Source organism: Hydra viridissima, unplaced genomic scaffold (assembly GCF_058129835.1).
Source record: "Hydra viridissima isolate aposymbiotic clone 2 unplaced genomic scaffold, HvirCarnegie_v1 scaffold_4, whole genome shotgun sequence".
Taxonomy (NCBI): domain Eukaryota; kingdom Metazoa; phylum Cnidaria; class Hydrozoa; order Anthoathecata; family Hydridae; genus Hydra; species Hydra viridissima.
In genome coordinates, this window is record NW_028324303.1 from 13068199 (window position 1) to 13096020 (window position 27822).

A 27822-nucleotide genomic window follows, 5' to 3' on the forward strand; every position below is an offset into this window, starting at 1 on the left:
ACTTTGTTAGAGCGAAGTGCGTAAATACGAAGCGATTACACGAAGAACCGAACATCGATAATTAATTAGTTTTGTAGCGCTGTGTTAGAAGTATTAACGTAAGACCTGCTTTGCAGCTTGGATATTTTAATTCTGAGAACAGTTTAATGGTTTTTAAATGGCGCAGCATTAGTTAAAACTTATGCAAATGGTATATTGCGTTTCAAAATATACTCAACTTTTTTTCTTTAGTTTAAAAAAAAATTAAGTATTTCTATACACTTTAAAAGTACATTGAAAAACGGAATCAAATCGACACGAGTAGTGAAAAAATTCGACTAGATTTAATCTATTTGGGTGAATTGAAAAGTAATGTTTTGTACACTAATAAGTATTCGCCTGTAAGTGAACGGTCTGTTAATAACCCAATTTGTGGATTAGCGTAAGGAATGCTAGCTTGCTTGAAAAGTTTTTTAACCTTATAGTAAGGGTAACATTAAAGTTAGAAGATTCTATATTTTGAATCATAATTTTTCAATTCTGAAAGCTAGCTGGAAATTTTTTTTTCAAATCTTTTTTTTTTTTTTTTTTTTTTTTTTTGTGTGTGTGTTTTTGTTTGTTTGAGTTTTCCATATTTAATTGCAATAGAAAAGTGAGGTACAGGGTAAAAAAAAACAGCCGCAACTGTTAATTGTTATTTTAACGCCTGCAAGAGCATATTTTTTAATTGAGTATTAAATTTAAAAAAATAAGCAAAAGGAATTGAGTCAAAATGTTATAATATGAATAATTAGCACTGACACATCTTACAAATAACTTGATTAAATTTTTTTAAATATTCAACGAAAAATTCATTAAATTTTTTATTTGAATTTACCTTTTAAATAAACACTTGGTTATAACTCGCTCGACACTCAACACGCTTGCCTTAACAGTTTGATAAACAAACATTAGTTAACTACTGTTGAGTGGATCGACCAATAACTGTTACTCCTTTTTTTTCAATCGAACTGATTAGGTTTAAAAAAAAGTGCCAGTATTTTGCAATTTTTGTAACAGTATTTGTAAATAAATTTTAGAACCTGTACGGGAAGAAAACGATTCTAGAATATTCCTAAAATTTAATAATTAAACGTATTTTCTGAATATTGCATCCTCTAAATAACCCAAAAGCTCATGTGTAAATAAACTATTTAAATATGATTTAATTACATACTTTTATTTACCCACTGATTATGATGCATGTTTAATGTCTATGGGTGAATTCTGGAGTTTTCACTAATTATTTTTTACCGGAAGTTAAAAGTTACCATTTGTACGGACAATACTTGGGTAGTTATATTTTATCTGCCTAACCTTTTTTTGAGTGATATAGTGTACAAAATAATTCATGACGATTTCCGAAATTGAATTGTTCTGATTTTAAATAACTTTAGTTAAGTTGAATTTGTATGATAGTGTTTGCCAATTTAAGCTGAATTATTAACTGTAATTTAACAAAATGTCAGTTGAGCTTAACAAATTGAGCTGAAAATTATCACTGAAGAATTTTTTTTTTTTTTTTCAATTTGGTTTTTTTGTATAGAAAAACCTATGTCCAGAATGAGTTCATTGTACTCATATAGAAAAGAGAGTGTCAATGGATATACAAGTCTTGAAAACAAAAATAACTTTGGAATTGAGGGAAAAGAACTTGTATTTAAATTTGGTATGGATCGAGATTTAGTTTTATTTGAAGGTAATGACATGGAAGCTCTTAAAGAGCTAGCTGCTGCATTTATTGAAAGCAAGGTATAATTATATGAATTAGATTTTAAAATGGCTCACTAATATTATAACTATAGTAGATTTGTATATTTACGTATACATCTGCAATATACATTTAGTATTTAAAATTTTTCTATAGACATTATGTTTATAAAACACTTGCTTATGTTAAAATTGAATTTTTTTTTATGGTTTAATAAAGCTTTACAATCTGTAGTAACTATTGACATCAATGTAATACATTATGAAATAACCCTGATTTAATATTAATTTTAAAAATCCTTTTTTAAGACATTTGTAACAAATTCTAAAGTTACTATATAATTCAAGTAAATAATAAAGAAAATATGTAATAAGTTTTCCAAATATTTAGAAACGAAGTTTAACTAAAATTTGTTATTAAAATCTATTTGCATTACAAAAATCCTGCATACAAAAGTGTATGTTTAAGTAGGTACGTTTTTTCTAGAATGCAAGACAAAGAAATCTATAAAATGTTCCAGCAAAAAAACAAAATTATGTTGCAGCATACAACATGTAGAAGTGATCTTGACGTTCTTGACCAGACCAATAGTTGATAACTGTTTCTTTTTTCAGTATCCTCACTACATGAAGTCTGGAATCTCTGACTCAATTCTGGTGTTTAGGCATGACTACAGTTTGTTAAATCCACTCGAATTGGTTCAGTCTGTATATATATTGAATAATAATGATACACTGGAAATTATCCTTAAAGGTTTGCTCATTTCTTATTGGATTGCTAAAATGTTAGAGTGTGTAAAGTGTAATTTTGTATATAAATAATTATTTTAAAATGTTTAACATTTATTTTATTATATCATTGGAAAGTTATTTTTTATATAATTTTGTAAGAAGTAACATTTTATTATAATTTTATGCAAGCTAAATCTTTGATTAGAATTTTTTTAGTAATCTAAACTTTCAAAAGCTATAAAAATAACAAAGTTCTAAAGTTGTAAAAATAGCCCAATATTGATCTACAAAAATATCAAACAAATTCAAGTTAATCTAAATTTTGATAATAAAATTCTTTTCTTATTACTTAGCTTCATTTACAACAGAAGAAGACTCATGTGTACGACCGCACAAGTTATATGTTCATTCTTATAAATCACCAGCTTTTTGTGATCACTGTGGAGTGATGCTGTTTGGACTTGTTCGACAAGGTCTAAAGTGTGAAGGTATATGCTTTATGATAAAAATTTTCATAAGTATTCATTTAACAAGGTTTTTTCTTCGATAATTCTTATTAAAGCATAGTTTTTGATGATCATAGGATGTGGGGGAAATTTCCATAAAAAATGTGCATTTAAAATACCAAACGATTGTTCTGGAGAAAGGTTTCCAGTCAATGGGATTTCTTCCTGCAATTCTACAGCATCAAGACGAATGTCAGAACAATTAAGTTCTTCATCTAATGATACAGACATTTCAGGGTTTTCTATCTCTTCCATAACTCCTTTAGTTAAACAAAGGCGCAATACATGGAGTGCATATGCTGGTGGCAGACCACCTGATATTGATCGATTAGTAAATAAACTTGAAATACCTCATACATTTGTTATTCATTCTTATTGTCGCCCAACAGTCTGTCATGTTTGCAAGAAGCTGGTATGTTATCTTAAACAAAAAATTTAAAAATGACACCACTAACTGATATTTAAATATATACAAATAAGTGAATCTTTTCTAAGACACACACAAAAAAAAAAAATTAAAATCTTGATTGCATTGAATTTTTATTTGCTTAAAAGGATTGATGGGTAAAAGTATTATTTATAAGTTTTTTTTTTGTGTGTAACAATTATGGTTTGCTTAAGTTGGTATCATTAATAATTGTTTTATAAAACTGGATTTAGTATTAAACAGTTAAATTAATGTTTCTAAGTAATTTTTTAGTTGAAAGGGCTCTTCCGACAAGGTTATCAGTGCAAAGGTATGCATTTTGATTATTTTACAGTCCAACATAGTAATCCTAATGTGTGAAAGCAAAAAAGGCAGATTTATAATTCAGAAAATGACTTTCCTGTTTTGAAAGAATCTATATTCATAAACAAATTTTTCTTTTGTAATGTTTTTGTCATTGTTTATTTATTTGCAGATTGTAAATTTAATTGCCATCGTGATAAAAGATGTCTTGACCATGCTCCAAGAAACTGTTTGGGTGATTGTATGAGTGATAAAGGTATTTTTACCTCAGAAATTTTTGTGTTAAGTAATTCCAAGGTACAGGAAAAAAATAAACAATGATGGTAAAGTGTATGCAATATCAAAGATTTGTTAAAATTAAAATAGAGTTAGTAATAAGAAAAATAAGAACAACTAGAGAACAAAGAATAAAAATGAATATTAAAAAATTTTTTTAATATTCGTTTTTATTCTGTGTTTGAGCTAAAAAATTGCTTATGGTTTCAAATGATATACTGTCCCAACTATCTTTTAAGATAATCCACATATTCTCCTTTGATTACAGGCACTAGTAGTGGGGTTTTCTATTTTATTTGCTGTTTAAAACAATATATTGCTCTTTATCTCTTGCTGTAGCTCTTAGCCATTATGACTAAAGAAGAATTTGATGACTTCCACTTTGTCTACATTGCCGTATTGCATGATAAACACCAGCATTTGATATTTTCAGGTTTTTTTCCAATATATTTAGATTTTATGTCGTTATGTTAGAATTACAAAAAATCTAAATATGCTATTTCAACTAAGCTGAAAATATCAAATATTGGTGTTTATCATGTAATATCAATTATGCAACCATTTTTTCCTTCTCTATTAATTAAAAAAATAGAAAATAATCTTTGAAATCTGTGAATGTTTTAATGCTATTTGTTGTAGATAGCAATTCAATTACTGTTGATGCAGAAACAGCGGACATTGAAAATTTCTACCCTGAAGTTGATGAAGAGGATAGCATTGTAAAACTTGAACTTACAGAAACTCCTAGCATCCAAATACCATTACAACGTATAGCTATGTCAGTGCGTAATAGGAGAACAAGAGGTTCTAAAATCTTAAAATCTGCATGGATGATTCACTTTACAGAATCTGATAAAACAGTATAAGAATTTAATAATTGTTCTGCTTGTAAATATTGTTATGGTCTGTGCACGGTACATATATGTTATGGCATGGTATATATATGTTATGGTAATATATATGTTATGGTCTGTGCACGGTATCATTAAGAAGTTATTATTTTTTAGCGTTTTCTCTGTAGAAAAGAGTACATTATTGGAGATTGGATACAAAAAGTATTTGTTTTTATGAATCTGAATCTGCTGAGGAATTCTCAAAGGTATAGGAATGAATTAGTATACTATCTGTTTATGAATAGTTGATACTGTTTATGCTTATGTAAACATTCTTTCAATTGCTCACAGGAAATCCTATTGTCTGATATTTTTTCTGTGGATTCAAATTTGGAACCTATGAAATGCCAAAAGAAAGGTGGTGACCCTTATTTATTTACTCTCAAAACGAGAACAGAAATATACTATTGCGGTGAAAGAGATAGTTTTGATCCAGATGGTGGGGTTTCTCCGTCAGATCCAAAAAGTGGTAAAGGTACTCGTATTGCTATAGCTTGGGCAGAAGAAATTAAAAGTGCATTTCAATCTGTATCAGCAAATCAGCAAGTTTTAACAGCTTTGCAACCAGAGTTTTCAGAAGGAGAAAAATTGAAAAAAGAATTCGAAGCAAACACAGCTGAAAGTGTGAGTTGTTTCAACATTTTATTAAATATCTATATTTTCAAGAATTTAAAATTTTAAAATAAGTATAAAAATGTTTTTTCATTTTTATTTTTTAAGGATATCAGTCAAGTGTACCAGGTGTTCCCTGATGAAATTCTTGGTTCTGGGCAGTTTGGTGTTGTTTATGGAGGTTGGGGATTACTTAAAGTGCTAAAAAAAATTTTATAGGGTTTAAGTTTTAGATTGTTAAATTTATATTGTTGATTTACAACTATTCTAACATTCTTATATATTGTTTAAAAATCAGGAGTTCATAGGAAAACAGGCAAGGATGTGGCAGTAAAGGTTATTGATAAGTATAGGTTACCAACTATGGAGGAAAGAGGCTTAAAAAATGAAGTCACAATCTTAGAGGTGCTTAGTTTTTTTTTCCTCATATATTTATAGCTTGGATCCATGTTGTCTGAAACTAAAGATTTTTTTTTAAACTAAAGAACATTAATCACCCTGGTGTGGTCAATCTTGAAAGAATGTTTGAAACTGCTCAAAAGGTAAATTTCTATATCAGTTTCTATAGGAACCTCCATTATTTTAAAATATTATTTTATATATTCTTTAATTTTTTTATTTTTTCAAGCCCTTAAAGTAAAATCTTTTTTCAGTGCTTTTACAATTTTTTTTGTTTCCAGATATTTGTTGTGATGCAAAAAATGAGAGGTGATATGTTGGAAATGATTTTAAATAGCCCCAATGCACGGCTCACAGAAAAGCAGGCAAAGTTCATTTGTTACCAAGTAAACTACTGTTTTTAATGTTTGCTCTGACAGGTAGCTTAAACCTATTTCCAATTTAAAATTTGTTTATGGTTTTCTTTTTGCTTGGAGTACCTTTTTAAAGATACTAAAAACAAAAATATCTGTTTTATGATCCAGATTCTTGGGTTAAACCTATTTGTTTGTAAACCCAAATTGAAAAAAGTCAATTGCTCTTGTAGTAAATTACATTAGACACTAAGTGATAAAAAAAAACATTTTAAGCTAAATTAAAATACAAGTTAAATCATGAAATATTTAGACTAAAATATGAAAGAAAATTTGTTTAGTTCAAAAAAATTTTTCTTAAAAGGTTTATTCTTGAGTTAAAAGGTTCTTTTTTTAATTTTGTCAGATTCTAACAGCACTTCATTTTCTTCATGAAATGAATATTGTCCACTGTGATTTGAAACCTGAGAATGTTCTTTTGTCTGGAATTGTGTCCAGAGGAGGTTTTCCTCAGGTATTAATTCTCCCTTTTATTTTATTAATTTTTACTCAAATATTTTACTACAGTCTATGTCTATGCTTAGTTCTTTTTAAGATAAAACTATGTGACTTTGGTTTTTCGCGAATTATTGGTCGTGAGTCATTTCGTCGTTCCAAGGTTGGTACCCCAGCATATCTTCCGCCAGAGGTTTTATGCAATAAAAAGTATAATCGATCATTGGATATGTGGTCAATGGGAGTTATCATATATGTTAGGTATTTACACAATTCTAGATTGGTATTATTGCAAAAGAATTTTTTTCAAAAAAACTGATTTTTTCAGGCTACTTTTCACAATTCATTGATAAAAATTGATATCTGGTAATAGGTTTATACACTTTTCCTAATTTTTGTGTTACAATTATCAAGTGTGAGTGGAACTTTCCCATTTAACGAGGATGAAGAAATAACAGACCAGATCAAAAATGCTGCATTTATGTACCCAACCAACCCATGGAGTGGAATTTCCAAGGAGTGTGAGTTCTTGTTTCATAACAACAATATGAAGTTTGCACTTTGCTCTGATTCACTTTTTTTACTTGACAAGTTAATAATGGTGTTACTTATTCCTCATTTCGTAGTTTAAATACAATTTTAATTGCAAAAACTAATGATAAGGTTTTTGCAATGAAAGTTGTATTTAAACTACAAAATATGATTTTTATAATAAACACAAATGTTTTTATTTGCGATATTTCTTCTTGTATTTGCACATTTATGGCTCTTAACATGGTTGGCAGCTATTAGAAATAAAAAGAAAAAACAGACAGTTCAGCTTGGATTAATTTTTGGTTTTTAGTTAAATTACAATATAAAGTATTATCTATCTTATATAAATGTAAAAATATCTTCTTCCCTTGTCTTGGGATATTTTTCACTCTAGAAACAAAGTATTAAGTTTTTACAAAAATACATATAGTACTTTGACTCTAAACTCAAATGATGCTTTTTTGATCTGTTTTCATGTTAAATAAGTATGTTGTAAAAACTTGGTACTAAATTTATCAATTGATACTTTGTTTTTTTGCTCTTAAATAACAGCTTTATTAGGTTGAATATTAGTTAATAGGTTGAATAGGTTGAAGTTAAGTTTAACTCAGATTTTTCTTTACTGGATTCTTAAGTAGCTTCATTAGTATTACTCAAGCCAACTATTAAAATTCCATTTGTCCTAAATAGGGTTTTGTGATTTTTTTGAATTTTTACTAATGCAAGTTTGTTATTAATTGATTTAATCTATTCTGTACCTATTGTCTTTTAAGTTATGTTACAAAGAACTGAAATTCTAGTTGATAGGGAATTAAATGTAGTTTATGGAAATATATATTGTTTCTCTCTAAATATTGCCATTAAAAGGTACTTCATATACCAAAGTTAACAAGTTTAAAGATTTTGAAAAACACCTACCTAGATATATGATCTTACTTGAACAAAGGAGGACAATACCAATTTGCTCATAAATATCTTCAACTAGCTCGGGAATATCTTAAATGTACACAACATCTTTTTCAGTTTTTTTTTCCTTTCTGCTACCTGTTTAAAGTTTAATTTTCATACACAAGAATTCAACTAGTGAATGAGGTCTCGTATTCAACCTTGCTCTCAAAACCTATATTGCATATAAAAAAAAATATGTCTATTTAAGGAACGCTCCCTCACTTCATAATTGTTCAATATGTTTAATTAAAAAGATTTACTTGAAAAAAATGTCTTTAAGGAGGATTACTGTTACAGTTACTCAGTTAAACATTGTCAGTCCTGATTTGCTGAAAGAATATCTTTCGACTTCTTCCTATTGAAATCAATCAAACTCTGTCATCTGAAGAAAATCTCCACATATTGCCGTTTTGGGTGCTGAAAGTAGATAAGATTTGTTCATCAGATGGTAACATAGACAGAAACAGTTTCTGTTGCTTTCACCAGTGTACCCTTTCTCTAAAAAAATAAAATGAATTCTATTGAAGCATTTTACTCAATATTTAAAAAAAGAAAATTTTATTGACCAAAACTTAATTGTATTTCGAAAAAAAAGCAAATATATTTCTGAAAATGCTGGACCTTGTACTTACCTGGTAATCCTGCAAAAAGAAATTAGAGCTAAATTCAACTTCAGCCTAAACCTATTATTTTAGAGAAGTACACCGAATATATTTTCATAAGTTTTTTAAAGGGTTTTTTACCTCTTTCCAAAGCAAGATCAGTTTATCATCCCTTCAAATTTCAATAAATTTCCAAACTGCTTTTAAACCTTTGTGACAAAGGTTTAAATGCAGTTTGGAAATTTATATGAATGTGAAACAATCAGATATAAAATATTTAATTTTTATATTGAAAGCATGCAAAACGTAACGTTTAACGGATATAACCATTTCATTTAATTTGCATGTTCTCTTTTTTTCTTTTTGCTTTTTTTTCTTTCAGTTGTTAACTATTAATCGGTTTTTAGCTCAAGATTTAATTAACCAGCTTTTACAAGTAAAAATAAAGAACCGGTTAACCTGTCAACAAGCCCTTCTTCATGTCTGGATGCAGGTAACAGCTATATAACAAGTTGTGATGAGACTAATATCATAACTTTTTAAATTCAAGAACCTCATTTTAAGTTTTTATATAAACTTTTTTAGGATTACGAAACTTATGCAGAATTACGTAGTCTTGAAAAGATAGTTGGCATCCGCTACATAACGCATGAAAGCGATGATGCGGCTTGGGCACGTTATGGCCAAAGCAAATTATGCAGTGAACAGTCTATTCCTGAAGAGACAAATCCTAACATAAGCTACCTATAAATAAACTATCATTTTTATTTTCATTAAAACCATTTTATGTACATAAGAAGAAACTAATATATTTATTTTTAAAAAAATGTGCATATGTGGGTGTGTGTATATATATGTACATATATATCTGATTTAATACATTTATAATTTAATATGTGTTTACACATGCACACACACACATACACACACACACACACACACACACACACACACACACACACACACACACACACACACACACACACACACACACACACACAAGTATTTCATAGATATTTATTTTTGTCATTAATATGGGACTTTACGTTTGTATATAGTTAATAAAGATTAATATATATATAGACATGATTAAGTTTTACTTCCCCCTTTACCTTCGATATGCATCATTTTTAAAGTCTTATACTTGGTCTGTATTGATTTATTATAAATGCTAGCAAATTATGAGAGAAATATTTTTGAAATATTTTGGCGCAACAAATAAATTTTGTAGAAAGAAAATTTATTCTTAAATACCAAACGACAGAGAAAATGTAAAAAACTACTGTTTTAAATACCAAACGACAGAGAGTGCTTAAATGTAAAAAACTACTATTTTATGTAATACAACAGTACATTATTTCAACACAAAATTCTTTGAATTAGTTTAGAACAACACTTAACCTATTAGAATGGTAACATTACTGCATATTTGAAAAAACATGAACTGCAATGTATTAAGAACATATCCAATGTTGCTATCAAAGTACCTTTACTATATTGACCGTAAGCAAAAAAACATTAAAAAAAAAAATGGAATAACTTAAAACTTGTTTTAGATAAATTTAAAACTGCTGATTTGAATAAAATTATTAGTTGAAACTCTTTGGCTCCAAACTTTCAAACAAAAGTATAAAGTTGTAAAAATTAAAAATGGTATGTAGCAGTGTTATTTTCGTTAACGAAAATGAAATAAAAACGAAAATCAAACATTTTCGTTCAACAAAAACGAAATAAAAGGCATTTTTAAAAAACGGAAACGAAATAAAAACTTAAAGTTAATGTAAAAAAAATGAAATAAAAATGAGAAATTTTTAAAATTAGGAACAGTAATTTTTAATTACTATTTAGGATACTGTATCTAGTCCTTACAAATTTATTTTGCGATAATTCTAGCTAAAACCTAATCAAACCATTTCAAAGACATAAGTAGGACCAGTGGATAATCACGGTAAAAAAAAAAAAAAAAAAAAAAAAAGAAAACCACAAAATGCCACATACTTATTAAGAATTCTTAATAACAATTATTCTTACTAAGAATTCTTAATAAGATTGCTCACCTTAGAAAAAATCATCCAGAATTTTATAAAATAATTTAAAATAAGTGATGATGAAAGAAACTTGGCAAACAAACAGGAACTAAGTAATTCAGTTCGTGGAGGTGCGAAATTACATACATTACGGGAGTTTATAGTTGAGAGGCGGTAAATGGTCCACAGATGCTGTAGACTATAATGACCGAATTCGTGCAGTTCATGCATGGATTAAAGCATCTGGCTGTTTGATGAAGTAAATATTCATGAATTCAAAAATATGAAATTTGCCTGTGACAAGAAATTCCTTGTTCCAGATGAGGAACATTAATGCTATTTGATTGTGTGTAAAGACTGTATCTTAGGCTACAGCATATGCAACGAAATAAAAAGATCTTTTTTTTGAAACTGAGACGGAAGAGAAACTGAAATTAATATTCAAAAAAGAAACAGAAATGAAAACTAAAATCAGCTACAAAACGAAAATTAAATTAAAACTGAAATGAGATAAACAAAAACGAAATAAAAACAAAAAGCTGTTTTAAAATCAAAAAACGAAATTATCACTGGAATGTTGCATTTTTAATTCGCTATACCGATTTCTGCTAAAAAATTTGACCGCAAATTAAACTTTGTATCTATTAAAAAAATTCTGAATAATATATTCTCCACTAACATGTAATAATGGGAAACATCAATTTTCGTTTTTTCAATTCATATATTTTACAATAAAGATTTCAACATGGATAATATTATTTCACTCTTCTTGTGTTAAAATCGACAACAACTTTTTAAAATTCTTCTCCATGTTTTATAAGTTTGAGGTGATGTTTTTCTTATCTAAAGAATGTTTGTTATTCAAACACAGTACCATTTATAACACTGATATATTTTGGAATAACGTTAAAGTAAAAGGACTTAAAATAGGGGTCTGCGTTCCGGCCAATTTTGATCGCATTTGATCTCAAATTCCAAATTCAGTCGGAATTGGATTATTTTTAAAAAAAGTTCCGACGGAATAATTCCGATATGTCAGAAATAAACTAAAAAAACTTCAGATTTCGGGTAAATTTCTCACGGAATTTTAAATTTTCCGAGTTTAGGAGTTGTACAAATTATAGTTGTACAAAAAGTTCGACAAGTTTGCGAACTTCTTTTAAATTCGGTTGAATATGTACCGCAGTTCATGGTTCACCTATTTTTATTGTAAACTAATATAAACCTGCAATTTTGATAAAAAAATTTTTAGGTATGACAATTATAGCAAAACGGTACAACTTACTGTATCTAAGATACCTAATATGAGTAAGATTGCTCGTAAGTTTATTAGATTTTAAATAAAAACAACTGTGTTTTGAAAAAACACAATTGTTTGATTTTATTTTAAATCTAATAAACTTATATGCAATCTTACTTATTAAATTTTAAATGAAAATAAATAAGTGTGTTTGACAAAAGTTTCAACTTTCGAAAAAAAAAAAAATCAAAAATACCGAGAAAACCGTCAAAACAGTTTCGATTCCGAATAATTCCTAAAATTCCGGAAAGTTTTGACATTCGACGGAGTTCCGGATCCGACTTTATTCCGAAATGTATAAATTTCGTATTTCGTATTTGATTGCATTTGTTCGCAGAATTTCTGAAGCCAACGAAATTTTTTAAAAATTCCGACGAATAATTTCTGAGTTCTGACAATCAAATTCCGACGATCAAGTTCCGTCGTAATCGTAATTTCTGAAAAGAATCGCAACAACTTTTTTAGAAATTCTGATTCTGACGGAAGTTGGAATTTTTTGACAAACGCAAACTCCTAGCCTAAAATGAGAATTCGTTTTACTTATTTTGATACCTCGGATACATTTGATAATCGAAAGCTTCTTGCAATACTGTTTTCTGAGTCAAGTAGGTAATAGGTTTCTTTGATAAGTAGAAATGCTTATAAGTTTAGATCGTACTTGTAATTAACAAAAGCAATTAATTTTTGAATGATAGGTTCAGAAACAGTTATTAACTTCTTTGATCTTACTTTTTTAGGTTCCAGACAAACGCAATTAACACTAATCCTTGTGTATAACTTTGTAAACTATGTTTTTAACTATGTACTTTGTATAAAACAATGCTATATGTTAGTAGAGACTATATTAAGATTAATAATTATTATTTCCCATTGCTACATCTTAGTAGAGACTATATTAAGCAGAATTTTTTAATTGACGAGCAGAATTTATAGCTTCTGACGTGAGTATTTGGTTTTTCAACGGATAATTCAAACTTACTTGTGTCGGTAACATTATAACGGTGGTATTTTTATCACGTGACGATTTCCCATGGGATGCGATTAAAAAGTTCCGTTCAACTGAAACACCAAACTCATTCTTCATTTGACATATGTTTTACAAACATTTATCAGTAAATAAATAAATTTTTACTAAATCAATAATTTACCATTTAGATCTGGATTATTTGGATTAAATCATAGACAAAAGTTTCATTATGAATTATATTGTCGGACTTAAAGTAGTATGTAATATGCTTGATAGCATCTATGTCTTTATAAATTACCATTGATTTTAAGGTATATTGTTTTGTGTTCCAATAATAGCATAATTTTCAACAAAGATCCCGAGAAATATCACATTGGATGAATTCAACTGTTATTATAATCGATTTAAATATTGTGGTTGAGATCGGGCAGCATAACAATGGGTCTTAAATTGTTGGAGATCAAATTGTAATTGACAAAGTATCAGCAATCAAATTTATTAGCGTTGCAGGGTCAGTATGTGCCATTGCTTAAAAGAATTTTTAAAAATCGTCGTCGTTGTTACGAAAAGGCCAATGTTAACCTCTAGTATTTACTGAGATACAGATTCATTTAAGGCCTATATCCCCAGTTTAGTATTTACATTGGAATAAGACCATTCTTCACTTAGACCTCATTGTTAAAGACCAATCTTCATATAGGTCGCATTGTAGCAACTCTATTTTATTGCTAAAAAAAAATTAAAAAAGAAATATCATTTTACTGCTGTGCAAACCCATTGTGAAAAGCGGAAATCTTTAAATAGATGTGGCTGCAAATCAAGGCTTTGGACTTTGGCCCTTTTAACACCAAGCTACAGATATATCTCCTATTGTAACCTTTTAGCATAGTTGGATTTCTTTCTTTCAATGAAATATTCTTTTTACACAAAAAAAAAAGGACTTAAAATATATATAGTATCAAATAAATAAAACTTGATTTATTTAATTAAAAATTAAAATTAATTTTTTCTCATTGAATAAAATTTTCAATTAATTTAAATTTTTTGATATATTTGTTTATCATTTAACAGAAAGAGTGACTAAAACTCAAAGCAAAACTGAGAAGTCTGATTCAGTAGACATGCTGATTTGATGTGGAACAACCCATTTAAAAGTTCTCTTTAGTATAATTAAAAAAAAAAAAAAATAAGAGATGAGGTAGTAATATCTTAAAAATATCTACAATCTGATACCTGTTAGTTTGGTACGTTCAAAAACCTCATTGAAAACTATTTTTCATCTCTTGTGCTTTCATTGGTTAACTTTTCATAAATCTAATGTTCAAGAAGTCCTAGGCTTTGTGCATTTATTTGATATAAGGGAATGTATTTCTAAAAAACAAAATTTTTTTTATCACCACTTACCTAACCCACAAATCAATTTTTTTTTTTTTTTGCATCAGTGTAGGCTTATTAATATTAATTTCACGAGTAAAGAAAAATATTTACCTGAAGTTCTTTAACAACAGAGCTCTTAATCGTTTAATAAAAAATTAATGTTTCTTAATTAACATTCATAAAGATAGAAATGATCTCACGTGGCGAAAGCAATGCAGAGAAACAATTAAAATAAAAACGCCGGAGTGAGTAAATTTGTGATGATACGCTACAATGGTTTCACGTACGATTTCCTTCCATTCATTCTCAAATAAAATTAACTAAAATTTTTTCTTTTGATAAAATATTTTTCCGAAGATTTGATCGATTTTATTTTTTAAAAGACAGTTATCTAGTAAATTATAAACTTACAATTTTTTTTTTTTTGACAAAATACAAAAGTAGATTGCAATTAATTGCAGAGAGAAAAAAAAACAAAAAAAAAACGTTGAAATTATAAAATAAATATTGATCTTTTAATAATATTCGTTTTCGCTAGAGAGATTTGTGGTCTAAAAAGAGCATAGGTATATGTGATGAATTTTAGAAAAAAGACAACAGTTAAGGTTTGCATTGGCAATAATTTTTGTTTATTCATCTCTCTCAGCAAGCAGGAGTTTCTATATTAAATGCAGATCTTACTTAAATTATTTATTTGACTTGTGACAAGTTTAAAAGTATGTTTGCATGTCATGCTAAAAACAAAACTAAATAAAGTAATCAACTTAATAATTAATCCCAAACCGTCTCATCGCAAAACACGCACAAATAATAATAAAAAAATAAATCTTACGCTTTACTCTTTTTTCTCTTTCTTTCTCTCTCTTTCAGCTTCTTTCATAAACCTTTTCGCATATAGTGATTTTGAGATGAATCTAATTGTCTTATTTTTCAATTACAATAGAACAGTCAGTTTAATGCAAGCAATGTAAATAAATTATAATAAGAAAAGAGTTTGAAATATTTGAGGTCGGATCCCCATTCCCTGTTTATTGTTAGCACATTTTATCTCAGATTTAGAGGTTTGTAGCATATAAAATAATCTGCGAAGGAGTTATCCATCTGAAACGATTTTATGTAAGTTTAACTTAAAAAGAGACGGTAAAAGAAAATGACAAATGAAGTTATTTTGCTTACATAATTACTTCATAAACTTTGTTTGTAGAAACTGATGGATGCAAGTCAAATAAACAAATAGAGTTGATATATAGCGTTGTAAAAACAATGCTAAACTAAGTTATTGTTTTAAGTATATTTTAGCTATATACTTCGTAATAAATTTATTGTAATAAATGAGACCAAAATGTGTTTAAATGCGATGTAAGTAAACTATTGCGTTTGTGTATGTATTCATTCGATGAAACGCTATTTTCCTTGTATGTATTCATTCGATGAAACGCTATTTTCCTTGCAAAAGCTACATAATATGGCATACTTTTTTGTCAGAAAAATATTTTGTTGGTATTGTGTCATCAAATATATATACATTTTATATTTGATATCTTTAAAAAGCCATATATTGTATGTAATGTAACAACATTTACCTTATATTGTGTATACCTTCATATCTTGCCCTATACTTGATATACCAGGTTACACACATAATACATACATACATACATACATACATACATACATACATACATACATACATACATACATACATACATACATACATACATACATACATACATACATACATACATACATACATACATACATATACACATGCATGCATACATACATGCATACATACATATTTACATGCTGACAAATTAAGTTAGACAGATACATATTTATAAATGTTGTAGTTAATCATGTTAACATTAGTTTTAAGAATCAATAATTACACCTGAATCTTCTATATAATTGTATTATCAAAAATGTATGTATCATATTCACAAGATTGATTTTTGTATTTTGTAAAACAGGTAGGAAAAAATTATGTACATACTTTTAAATATAAATAATTTATTATAAAGAAAATAAATTATTTAGATTAAATTAGTAATTAAGGATTCACATTTGACAAATTAAACTTAGAAATTGTTGGTTTTCTTTATTTAATTTTATTTGGTTTAGTTAATTATACATATTTGCTTTTAATCATTATTTTGTATTATATTTTTTTTCATAGTTTTTTATTGTAAGTTTTATTCTTTTTTGTAAAAGATGATTACAAATAGAAAAATTAGCAGTCAAAATGTTTGCTCAGAAAGTCTTTTTGGTGATGGAAAAGAATTAATATTCCAGTTTGGAATAGAGAAAGACTTAGTGGTTTTTGAAGGAACTAGTATAGAGGCTCTCAGAGAGTTAGCTGGTACCTACATAGAAAATAAGGTAAAATGCTATAGTAAATTCTCTTTTGTAAGTGATGTTTTAATGAAATACAGAAATTATGTAAATAACAGTTTTTCCTCAGTTTTATATAAACATTTAACATGTATAGCACTGTAGTATTTATAATATTATTTTGTAGCTTTATTAGCATCACAATATATATATATATATATATATATATATATATATATATATATATATATATATATATATATATATATATATATATATATATATATATATATATATATATATATATCTGTGTATATGTGGTGTGTATTTGTTATATAATGCACAATGATTGTATGAGGGATATTAAGTGTGTTGATAATTTTATCTTTGAAAAAATCTCTAATCATCTTAAGCTTCTATTTTTCTAAAGGAGAACTGATTATAATGAAAAAAAAAAAAAAAAAAAAACATAGGACATTTGTTTGAAACATTGAAGTTTGAAGATGGCCACATTTAATTATTACTTCATCAATAAATTATTATTATTATATACTTATGATTCATAAAACAGCTATCTTTTTTTTAAATTTTTTTGGCTACTTATACAGTGTTTTTATTTTAAATCATTTATTTCCATTGGATATTTCAATTTACAAAATGAATGTTATCAACTCTAAGTCTTTAATATGTTATTTCTTTTTTGTGTTTCAAAAATGAATGACATTAATTTTTAAAATTGTTGTCTTTTTTATTATTAATTACCCTTTGTGTAATTTTTCTTTTCTTTCTTTTTTTTAAAAAATTTAGTTTCCTCATTTCACAAAGCCTGGAATTGCAGACTCAGTTCTTATTTTTAAGCATAACTACCTGTTACCAAATTTTCTTGAGTTGGTTCAGACTGTTGAATCATTGAACACAAATGATACTCTGGAAATTGTTCTCAAAGGTTTCTCAACATTTGTCACAATACTTTACTTTTTTCTAAATTATTGTGTGTCAGCAAAACTTGGTTCATTTTTTTGCACTCTAACACATATTTTTTCACTTGATTTTATATAAAGAATTTGAATAAATTACTTCTTTTAATTCTGATTGCTTTACAAATTGATTTTACATTTTTTAAGTACAGCTAAATGTTTTATTTGTATATTTTTATTGTTGCATGTTTTCATTAATATGTCAAAGTCAAAAACAGAGTTTAAACCAGCAACTGGAATGCATAATATTTTGCACTTTATTTTCAAAGGAAGGATTTATAATAAAAATACTAACTAAAACAATAATAATGGCATTACAATGTTGAAGATAATATTGGAAATACTGCACTGAAAAAAGGTTTTCATAAAATTTGGTCTGAAAGAAAGATATAACCATGCCTAACAAAGAACCTTACAACTCAAAAAATGGTAAATACATAGTTTTAAAAGAGGTCCATCTATATGTATGGCACTAATTAATTTTTTTTCAGCAGTTACAAAAGTTCAATTGCTTTGAAAGAAAATGATGTTTGTTAATTTTTGTTTTATTATAATGGCTGTACTCTTTTAGTGAAATTATTTTGCTGGTTAAAAAGTAATCAAATTAAGCTAAATTTAAAATTCTAGAATACCCTGCATATGATCCCTTAAAGAAAAATACATAAGTTTTCACAGAAGTTGCATATAGAATGTTTTCATTTTTAAAAAAAGTTTGATAGCATGAATTGCTTATTAAGATTATTAATATATTATGGCGGTGTATTCTAGAATAAATTTTAAAAGTAGAGAAAGTAACTAGTTCATTTAAGATGATATATTTCTAAGTTGCTTGCAATAGATTTTTGTGTATAGTTTCTTATGCCTCAATTGATGACCCTGATGTGCGGCCACATATGTTATATGTACATTCATACAAGTCTCCGACATTTTGTGATCATTGTGGAGTGATGCTCTTTGGACTTGTTCGACAAGGTCTAAAATGTGAAGGTAAATGTGTAGGTTGCATTTTATTTCTAAAAGTTTTTTTATTCATACTTTATACTGCACTTTAGGTAATATTTGAAATGATTTATCTATTGTCAATTTTGGTATTATATTTTAGGTTGTAATGGTAATTATCATAAAAAATGTGCTTTTAAGATACCAAATAATTGTTCTGGAGCACGGGTCAATGGTAGTACTACAACAATCCCTAGACAATTGTCAGAGCAATGGAGTACATCATCAACTGATTCTAATATGTCAGGATTTTCTTCATCTGCTAGCTTGTTGGCAAAAGAAAGACGCAATACATGGAGTGTAGCGAGCAGATCAACAGATAGTGATAGATCACTTAATAAACTTGAAATACCTCATACATTTGTCATCCATTCTTATGGAAAACCAACAGTCTGCCATGTTTGCAGAAAGCTGGTATTTATTGTTTTTGAGAATCTCATTCAATCATTTCTGTGCTATTTGAGTTATTTTTTATTTTTGCTATTTTTTTTAGATTTTTTAGGTTTAGTTTATCAATCTTGGTAATTGATTTAAATAAGCTTTTATATTGTTTAAGAAAAGTTAAATGTTTAAAAGATATTGAAATGTTTAAAATTTTTAATTTCTATTTACAGCTAAAAGGACTCTTTCGGCAAGGTTGCCAGTGTAAAGGTGTGTCTATATTGTCCTTAATTTATATTGTTTATGTGAGAGAAAAAATTATACCCTTTGTTTCTTGTTGTGTAGATTGTAAGTTTAATTGTCATCGCGATAAAAGATGTTTAGATCTAGCTCCAAGAAATTGTTCGGGTGATTGTATGAATGAGAGAGGTAACATTTATTGTAGAATTTTATTTAAAAGATTTTATGTCATTTTAAGCTGTTGCATAAACCTTTTACTTTTTTACGTTTTGCATGTTACAAATACAATTAAAAATAATTTCAAAAAAAGAGATTTTGCATGATACAAGGTTTTTTTAAATGAGTATGATTGTTTCTTTAAACAATTTTATGTAACAAAATCCTAAATATTCTAATTGCAGTTTATCTTAATTCCCATAGAGGACTTTAATTCCTCAGATAATGTTCTGTACACCTTATATATTACATATTGACATACTGATTAGTTTTTTTTATAATTAATTAATTTATAATTTGTTAGTCATGTTTTTCATAAATATTTGTTCTTCAGGGTATTCTATATCTGATGATATGGAACCTGACCTTGATCATACAAGCCAAGAAAACGATGAGGAAGATGCTGTAACAAAGCAAGAAGTATCTGAAACTCTAAGTAGTCAAATTCCACTTCAACGTATTGCAATGTCAGTGCGTCATAAGAAAAATAGGGGTTCAAAAATATTGAAATCTGCATGGATGGTTCATTTCACTGAGTCTGACAAAACAGTAAATATTAAATATTTTGAATTTAATGATTTGAAAATTTATACAAACTCTAAATATACAATAAATAAACAAAGAAGTTAAATTATTATTACCATTTAACCCATCCCTTCTAATAAAATCTAGCTCTGTGCTAATTAAAGTGCAATATGACCTCATTTCTCTAGGTCACATATAAATTACCAGTTTGTAAGAAGTGTGGCAACACTTCAATAGAGATAATGTCCTTTTCTAATTTTTTTAAATTGTTTTTTATTATTTTTAATTGTTTTTTTTATTATTTTTAATTGTTTTTTTTTTCATTAAATCTACTTTTTTCATAAAAATGATAATCCTTTTGCTGAATTTGCTTTTTTGTTTAAATATGCTTAAAAATATTTTTCTTCATTTTGGCTTTTTAATGAAGAGTTGCTCCAAGTTTTAGAATAAATGGATGAAAATTGCATTAAATGAGTTTAAAATGATATAGTAAAAGTTAAATAGTAATAAATTAGATAGCACATTTGGTATACAAAAGATCAGGGTGGTATGAAAAATGGTTCACACAAGAAAACTAAAAGATTCATTAATCATATTTCTTTATAGTTTTGCTGTTCTTGGTTTGGTGCTGCAATTGTTCTGAATCTTAAGTAGTATTCTTGAATATTAAATAGTATTGAGAGTCTAAATGCAATAATTGTTTTACTTTATCATGTTGTTTTTAGAAAAAAGTGTATTACTGGCGATTGGATACAAAAAGCATTTGTTTTTATGAATCTGACTCTGCTGAAGAATGTGTGAAGGTATCCAAATAAATTTGTATACATATATAGTATTACATGGTGTAATAATATATACAATATAACATAATAAAATACTATAGTATATAACACTTTATGTTAAATTATATTATTTCATACTGCACACACTCACACACACATACACACACACACACACACACACACACACACACACACACACACACACACACACACAATATTCTTTATTTTAATATCACATTATGTTAATAACTCATTCAGATTACACTTATTTTAGCAATAAAAAAAAAATGGACCAAGTCACTAGTTTTAAAAAGTTCATGGAAAATTATTTTTTTATTACTTTACTGGACCTCCTTTTGTTTTGATCACAGCTGCAAAACATCATGCCATTGATTTTACCAAATTTTTGGTCTTAAATTAAAGGTGATATGAGGGTAGAGCCAAGGTTTTAATTTATAAAAATTGTATGTTATATATATACTAAAATGCAATAGTTTAAGACAATTTATTATAATAGTTATCTTATTATGTAAGTATATATTACTGACTATGAAAAATTATAGTTGTTATACAGTTAAAATAATGTTTATTAGTCAGTTATGATATCCTTTTTCCTGTAAGTTAGTTATAGAATTAACATGTTTTTCTTCCTTAGGAAATACCTTTATCTGAGATATTTTCTGTTGATTCAAATTTGGAACCAATGGTAACTCGTCATGGCCGTGACCCATACTTGTTCACATTAAGAACAAGTAAGGAGATTTACTACTGTGGTGAAAGAGATAGTGTTGATGCAAATGGTGCTATTATTGCCTCTAATCCAAAAAGTGGTAAAGGTACTCGCATTGCCATATCATGGGCAGAAGAAATTAAAGGTGCTTTTCAATCTGTAACTATTTTACCTCATGAGTCTGCTGGAGAGAAAGAGGTAACAAATAAAGAGAAAGAAGAAGATCCTGCTGAAAATATGGTATGATTTTTTTTAGTAAACGTTTTATCAAAATATTTTAAAACCTTTTTGTTATAACTTACATATGATTAAATATGCAATTTTCAATAAGAAAAGCAGAGTGCTGTAACAACTTCTTCAAAAATGATTAAAACAGACAATCATTTTTTTGTTAATGTTATATATCAAATGAGTATTACAGTTTTGGACAATTCAAATTTATTGAAAAGAATTCTAACATAAATCAAGAATTATTCAAAGAAATTAATAGATTTTTTAATGGACTATTCAAGATACCCTTCAAATGGTCAGTCTTATAAAAAAATTTTTTTGGTGATAAAATTAAAATCTTATGAATTGCTCATGCAGTTAAGTTATTCTTAGGATATCAGTCATGTGTATCAAGTCTTTTCAGATGAAATTCTAGGTTCCGGCCAATTTGGGATTGTCTATGGAGGTAAATTTTTATTTCTTTTATCATATGCATAGTTATTTATTTCTTCGTTATTTGTTTTTTTAAAAAATTTTTTCTTTAAAATCGTTGTTGCAAAAAAAAAAAAAGGTTTCTTATAAATACTTTTTGTTCTTAGGTGTTCATAGAGAAACTGGTAAAGATGTTGCAGTAAAGGTCATTGATAAATCTAGGTTCCCTACTAAAGAAGAAAGAGCTCTAAAGAATGAAGTCACTATTTTGCAGGTTAAAAAAGGGGATTTTTTTTTTGAAAAAATGAACAACTTTTTGGTTTGAGAATTTTTTTACACCAAAGGCACTTTACTTCTTAATGAGTTTCTCAATCAGGCTGATATTCATATAAAGCAGAATTGTTCTGACTGCAACATAATTTTATTTTCCATTCCTCCTTAAAATGTAAATTTTTGAATTAAATTAATAAATGATTTAAACCAGTAAAGAACACATTTCATAAGTTGTATTAAAACTGAAACAAATACTTTTTGAATTAAGTTTTTTTCTGAGAAATTTAACTTTTAGTAAATTTAAACTGGCTCTCAGTAAAAGTTTACTAAAAGTTTGTTGATTTTTGCAGAAACAAGGAAGTACTTCACACTTCCAGGTTGTAAAAATTGCTAAAAAGATTTAAATGGTTTCTTTTCATCTGTTACAGTCAGCAAAAAAATTATAAAAAATATTCTGCTGAATAGAAGTTTTAAAGTCTGTTTATAGAAAAATAATCCTTCATTGGTTGTTTTGAAAAAAAAAAAGATAAAATAAAAAATACAAAAACAGCACATCCACCAAAAATAATCCAACCTTAGTGACTTGATAATAAGTTTAGAAGTGCTTATAATGTTCACAAAAGTGGGGTTGATGTAAAAGTTTTTAGAATTCTTTTTTTAGAATATTAGCCATCCGGCTGTGGTTAATCTGGAGAGAATGTTTGAAACACCAGAAAGAGTAAATATGTTTTTGTTAAATAGATTGTTACTAGTGTATATGATTTTATTAAATAGGTTGTTACTGGTATATATAAATTTTATCAAACAAATTGTTAGAGGTAAATTTGATTTTATTAAATAGTTTTTTATTTTAGTTTTCAACAAAAAGTATTTCATATTTTTAATTTTCTAGATATTTGTTGTTATGCAAAAAATGAAAGGTGACATGCTGGAAATGATTTTAAGCAGTCCTAATGGAAGACTTACAGAAAAGCAAACCAAGTTCATTTGTCACCAAGTATGTTACTTAAAGTTGTTACTTTTGTAAAAATACATTTTTTGTGTATTTTTACACAAAAAAATTTTTTTTTTTTTTTTTTTTTTTGTTTATTCGACTTATTTGGTTTTATTTGATTTTTTTAAAATTAGTTTTACAAGCTGAGGTCCCTTTTGACCATTTATAATTTCATAGAGAGAAATCTCCATTACAATATTTAAATAACTTATATTGCTTAACAAATATTCATTTTTTGTTTTCTGTATGTAGTTCTTATTTTAAGATTCTGACAGCTCTTCACTTTCTTCATCAAAAGAATATTGTCCACTGTGATCTGAAACCTGAGAATGTTCTTTTATCTGGTGTTGTGTCTAAAGAAGGCCTCCCTCAGGTATTTCCTAAAATTCTTTTTGTTAAGTTTCTGTACCTCACGATTAATTATTAATTATATGAATATATATTATCATAAAGTATTCATTGTTAAGATTAAGCTTTGTGACTTTGGTTTTTCACGAATCATTGGTCGAGAATCTTTTCGCCGTTCTGTAGTTGGTACACCAGCGTATCTTGCACCAGAGGTACTAAGTAATAAGAAATATAATCGGTCATTAGATATGTGGTCAGTTGGAGTCATTATATATGTTAGGTAGAACTTTTAACATCTATTTATTTTGGCATAGTTATTTTTAATTAGTTTCTATAATTTAAGTTCTTAATTTGCAATCTTATTTTTTTAGTGTGAGTGGAACATTCCCATTTAATGAAGAAGAAGACATATCTGACCAAATAAAAAATGCAGCTTTTATGTATCCACCAAATCCTTGGGCTGAAATTTCAAAAGAAAGTTAGTTTTCATAATTAAAATCTAATTTAATTTCTTTTAAGAAAAAATTTCTTTTTTTAAAAACTTGTGGATATTACGTTCTTTTTATTTTCACTTCATATTAGCACAAGATCTAATTAACCAGCTTTTGCAAGTAAAGATGAAGAGCAGATTAACATGTCAGCAAGCCTTGCTTCATGTATGGATGCAGGTGAGATTAAGTGAAGAAGTTCTTATATTGGTATCTGGCCAAATATTTTATAAAAGTATATATAGGTATGTTTTGTTTTTAAAATGAGTGGTGCAAAATAAGGAATGTCAGTTTTGGACATTAGGGTAATTGAAAATCAATCTTTAAAGATTTTATATCATATTTCTGTTATGCAGATTGCACCTTACTTTGGTTTTTCATACGGAGTATTCAAGGAATAATTGAAAAATATTTTAACATTTGTGGTTTTAGGAACTGTTTTTGCTTCTACAATTTATACTTAATATAAAAGCAAGAATATGATGCATTTGATCTAAAATCTGTAATTAAAATAAAAACTGATGTTTCTTTTCTATCGCTTGCACTCTTCATATATATAGGCGTAATTTTTATCTTGGTGATGACAGCCTTGAGGATGCTGATGTTAGGATGCTGATAATAACAGGCTCTGATTTCAATCTACAGCCACACTGAGAAATTTAGGGTTTTAAATCAGGTGATGAGGTTGGCCAGATGTTCTTTGGGTATAAATTTAGTCTCAGACAGCCAGGCTTGCACAGTCTTGCTGTATGACAGGAGGGCCATCTTGAACAAAGGGAAGTTCTTGAAACACCAAAGAATATCTGGACCAAGGATACCAATAATCACTAACCGACACCAATGAGTATATGGACCATGATGTTATTTGGTGTACATTGATAATGATTTGGTGATCTGAGAGTCTGGTTTTTCTGAACAGGCAATGAATCTTAGAACCATAACGTTCAGATGGTTAGATTTTTAGACTGATTTGATAGCATCAGGGATGTCCTTGAAACAATCAGTTTGGCTGTTAATTGCTGGATCACTTGTGAAATACTTTTTGTTTGAAAACAAAGGAGCTTTTCCGAACAATCCAGTGTAAAAATCTTTACACAGTCAGTACAAAGAAAATTTTTAATACTGGCCAATGATCTGGCACGAATTTTCAAAAGGAAAATAGACTTAAAGTTGTTGTAACATTCCTGGTTTTTTGGAACTTCTTTTGACTGAGTAAATTGTTCTTAGAAAGTTCTTACTACCTTCAATATTTGTAGAGATGTTATTTCCGCGTGAAGCAAAGCAACTATTTCTTCAGTTAGCTTCTATTGTCCGAAATAAGATTATATCAGGCAATAAAATTATTTTAAAGTTTTTCGTTGAAATCAAAAGGGAAAAAGTTTTTGTAAAAAATTGCAAAAAGATTGTCATTTTTTGCAATGCAACCTATAAATAACAAATCAAATACTCCTTTAAATTTCTGTAGGAAGTCAGGACTTTTTTCTGCTTTTAGCAGGATCAGTAGAATTCTTTCGCTAATCCTGCTGAATGTTGTTATCTTGTTATATTTTCGCGAAATGTCACCTTCGCGAAAGTTTGTATACGTTAAATGCCATAGTTGGAAATTTACACTTTGAAATAAATCTTGGGTCTTAAGGATGACAAATGGGGAGGGGGGGTGGAAACTACTGACAGGAATTGGTGCCAATTCGGATCCTCAACAAATTTTTAGTTAGTTATAGTGACACAACTTTTTATATAAGTTTATTGACTTTATTCATTGCAAATCATTAGTTAATTATTATTATCTATTTAAATAGAGAAAACTTTATGTATCTTAACTTAAATCAGAAAGAAAAAAAAAATTCTCGAAAACGGGCCCAGGACTCCTTGACTCTACTACCTTAGTCTACTTTCTTGTCTACACCGAAATTTATTTTATAATTTTTAGAGTTCAGATTGTGTATTTTTAAGAGATTTATAATTGTAGTTATAAATCTTTACAAAAAAAAAAAAAAAGAAAGAAAATTATTTTACTAATCGTACCTGAAATTTATGCAAGTTTTTCGTTCTTTAAAAAATTTTTTTTTTTAAATATTAATTTTTTTATCGCAAAATGTGACTTTTTATACATTTTCTGTAAAAATTACAATCGAACAAAGTTGCAGGAAATTAAATTGGAAAAAAAAAAGGCACGCAAAATCTCTCAAAGTGTATGTAAACATTTTTATGTGTATGTAAAGTTTCAGAAAGGAATTAGTTAGACTTAGATTTCTCTAAAGCACAGTTATTTTAAAGTAATCTAAAAGCCTATCAGAGAATCTAATAAATGAAGTTATTTTAAAGTTATCATTTAGAAATCAGTGATCAACTGAAGATATAAAATTAGTTCTGGTCAAGAGTAATTAGTATAGCACCAGAAGATACTATATTAAATCTAAATTGTTAAAAAGTCTTTGGAAATAAATCAATCCTTTTAAACTACTATTTAGGATTATGAGACATATTTAGAACTACGCAGCCTTGAAAAGATTGTTGGCATGCGATATATAACTCATGAGAGTGATGATGCCGCGTGGGCACGCTATGGGCATAGTAGATTAAATTACAGAGAATCTATTCCCGAAGAGACAAATCCAAACGTTAGTTATCTATAAACGTTTTGTAACACTGGAGAGTTTCGAAAGGGATGATTTTTATACATTTATATATATATATCTATATATAAAAGCTTATAAAAAATATTCCATTACAAGTAATCTACCGTATATTTCTAGTCTATTTTTATTTATTTTTTTTTTTTATGGGTGTTGTTTATAATTTGAACTTTTCTTTTTTTATATTCGGTTTTTTTTGACTGCTAATATTCAATGCTTATATTTTAGTTTTGTATATCGTAAATAATTTATTTATTTTAAATTTCGACAGGAAAACGTTTTTTGTGGTTTTCGCAAATATTCGTTTGAACTTTTTAGCGTTTTACTTCTATTTTCAAAATAGTGTTTGAAAAAAGCTTGGAAACCTTTTTTCTTATTTTTCTAATGCTTATCTTTTAATTATTTCCGCTTATTAGTTTTTTAGGTTTATTAAGTAACTCTTCTATTTCTTTCGTTGAGTTATTTAGATGCTGGAAATTGTGCATTATGAGATTTATACAATTTTTTTTTTTTGTTCAAATGGAAAAGAAACTTCTTAGATTATTTTTCATGTAGTTGATTTTTCTTAATTTAATTTCTTTTAAAAAATAACACAAGAAATTGAATTCTTACATGGTATTTCTTATGAGCAATACTAACAAGAACTGATTTTTTACAAAGAATTTTAATTGAATGTCAGTTTCTTATTTAAAAAAAAAAGCGTTTCGGTTTTAAACTAGAAAATTCATCGTCGTTTGTTGAAAAATGAAAGTAGATTAATAAGCTTCTTGAAACTAAATCT

General features: G+C 27.5%; 2 protein-coding genes and 1 long non-coding RNA gene across 12 annotated transcripts; 2 read left to right on the top strand and 1 right to left on the bottom strand.

Moving 5' to 3' along the window:
• On the top strand, positions 1 to 9897 carry LOC145182469 (serine/threonine-protein kinase D1-like). Of its 4 annotated transcripts, none has more exons than XM_090083879.1 (19): positions 1 to 190; positions 1565 to 1770; positions 2344 to 2482; positions 2814 to 2948; positions 3044 to 3378; positions 3667 to 3703; positions 3869 to 3952; positions 4612 to 4832; positions 4994 to 5071; positions 5157 to 5489; positions 5586 to 5658; positions 5776 to 5882; positions 5963 to 6019; positions 6158 to 6262; positions 6636 to 6743; positions 6825 to 6985; positions 7139 to 7245; positions 9216 to 9301; positions 9394 to 9897. In XM_090083879.1, the coding sequence occupies exons 2-19, from the start codon at positions 1573 to 1575 to the stop codon at positions 9556 to 9558; spliced, it is 2529 nt and encodes an 842-aa protein (XP_089940005.1). In that variant the 5' UTR covers positions 1 to 190; positions 1565 to 1572; the 3' UTR covers positions 9559 to 9897. The 4 variants fall into 4 exon arrangements, 3 of the variants coding, with proteins under 3 accessions (XP_089940005.1, XP_089940004.1, XP_089940002.1); XM_090083878.1 differs by lacking the exon at positions 1 to 190 and adding an exon at positions 213 to 380; XR_016451451.1 differs by lacking the exon at positions 1 to 190 and adding an exon at positions 622 to 1311 and having other exon boundaries at positions 6814 to 6985.
• On the bottom strand, positions 1916 to 16423 carry LOC149889975 (uncharacterized). Of its 6 annotated transcripts, XR_016451454.1 has the most exons (9): positions 15312 to 16423; positions 14336 to 14473; positions 12237 to 13830; positions 10326 to 11911; positions 8839 to 10134; positions 8467 to 8704; positions 8177 to 8378; positions 2810 to 3387; positions 1916 to 2506 (listed from the first exon to the last, which is right to left on the bottom strand). It is a non-coding gene; the product is annotated as an uncharacterized LOC149889975 (long non-coding RNA). The 6 variants fall into 6 exon arrangements; XR_016451453.1 differs by lacking the exons at positions 8839 to 10134; positions 10326 to 11911 and having other exon boundaries at positions 13115 to 13830; positions 15312 to 16370; XR_016451456.1 differs by lacking the exons at positions 8839 to 10134; positions 10326 to 11911; positions 12237 to 13830 and having other exon boundaries at positions 8195 to 8378; positions 15312 to 16354.
• Positions 16424 to 16687: 264 nt separating this feature from the next.
• Positions 16688 to 27278, top strand: LOC145182615 (serine/threonine-protein kinase D1-like). Of its 2 annotated transcripts, none has more exons than XM_090083911.1 (18): positions 16688 to 16858; positions 17618 to 18216; positions 18640 to 18774; positions 18890 to 19200; positions 19401 to 19437; positions 19513 to 19596; positions 19958 to 20172; positions 20874 to 20951; positions 21586 to 21900; positions 22264 to 22336; positions 22470 to 22576; positions 23237 to 23293; positions 23468 to 23572; positions 23835 to 23942; positions 24037 to 24197; positions 24289 to 24395; positions 24500 to 24585; positions 26877 to 27276. In XM_090083911.1, the coding sequence occupies exons 2-18, from the start codon at positions 18183 to 18185 to the stop codon at positions 27039 to 27041; spliced, it is 2178 nt and encodes a 725-aa protein (XP_089940037.1). In that variant the 5' UTR covers positions 16688 to 16858; positions 17618 to 18182; the 3' UTR covers positions 27042 to 27276. The 2 variants fall into 2 exon arrangements, with proteins under 2 accessions (XP_089940037.1, XP_089940036.1); XM_090083910.1 differs by having other exon boundaries at positions 16691 to 16858; positions 17618 to 17756; positions 26877 to 27278.
• Positions 27279 to 27822: the final 544 nt, after the last annotated feature.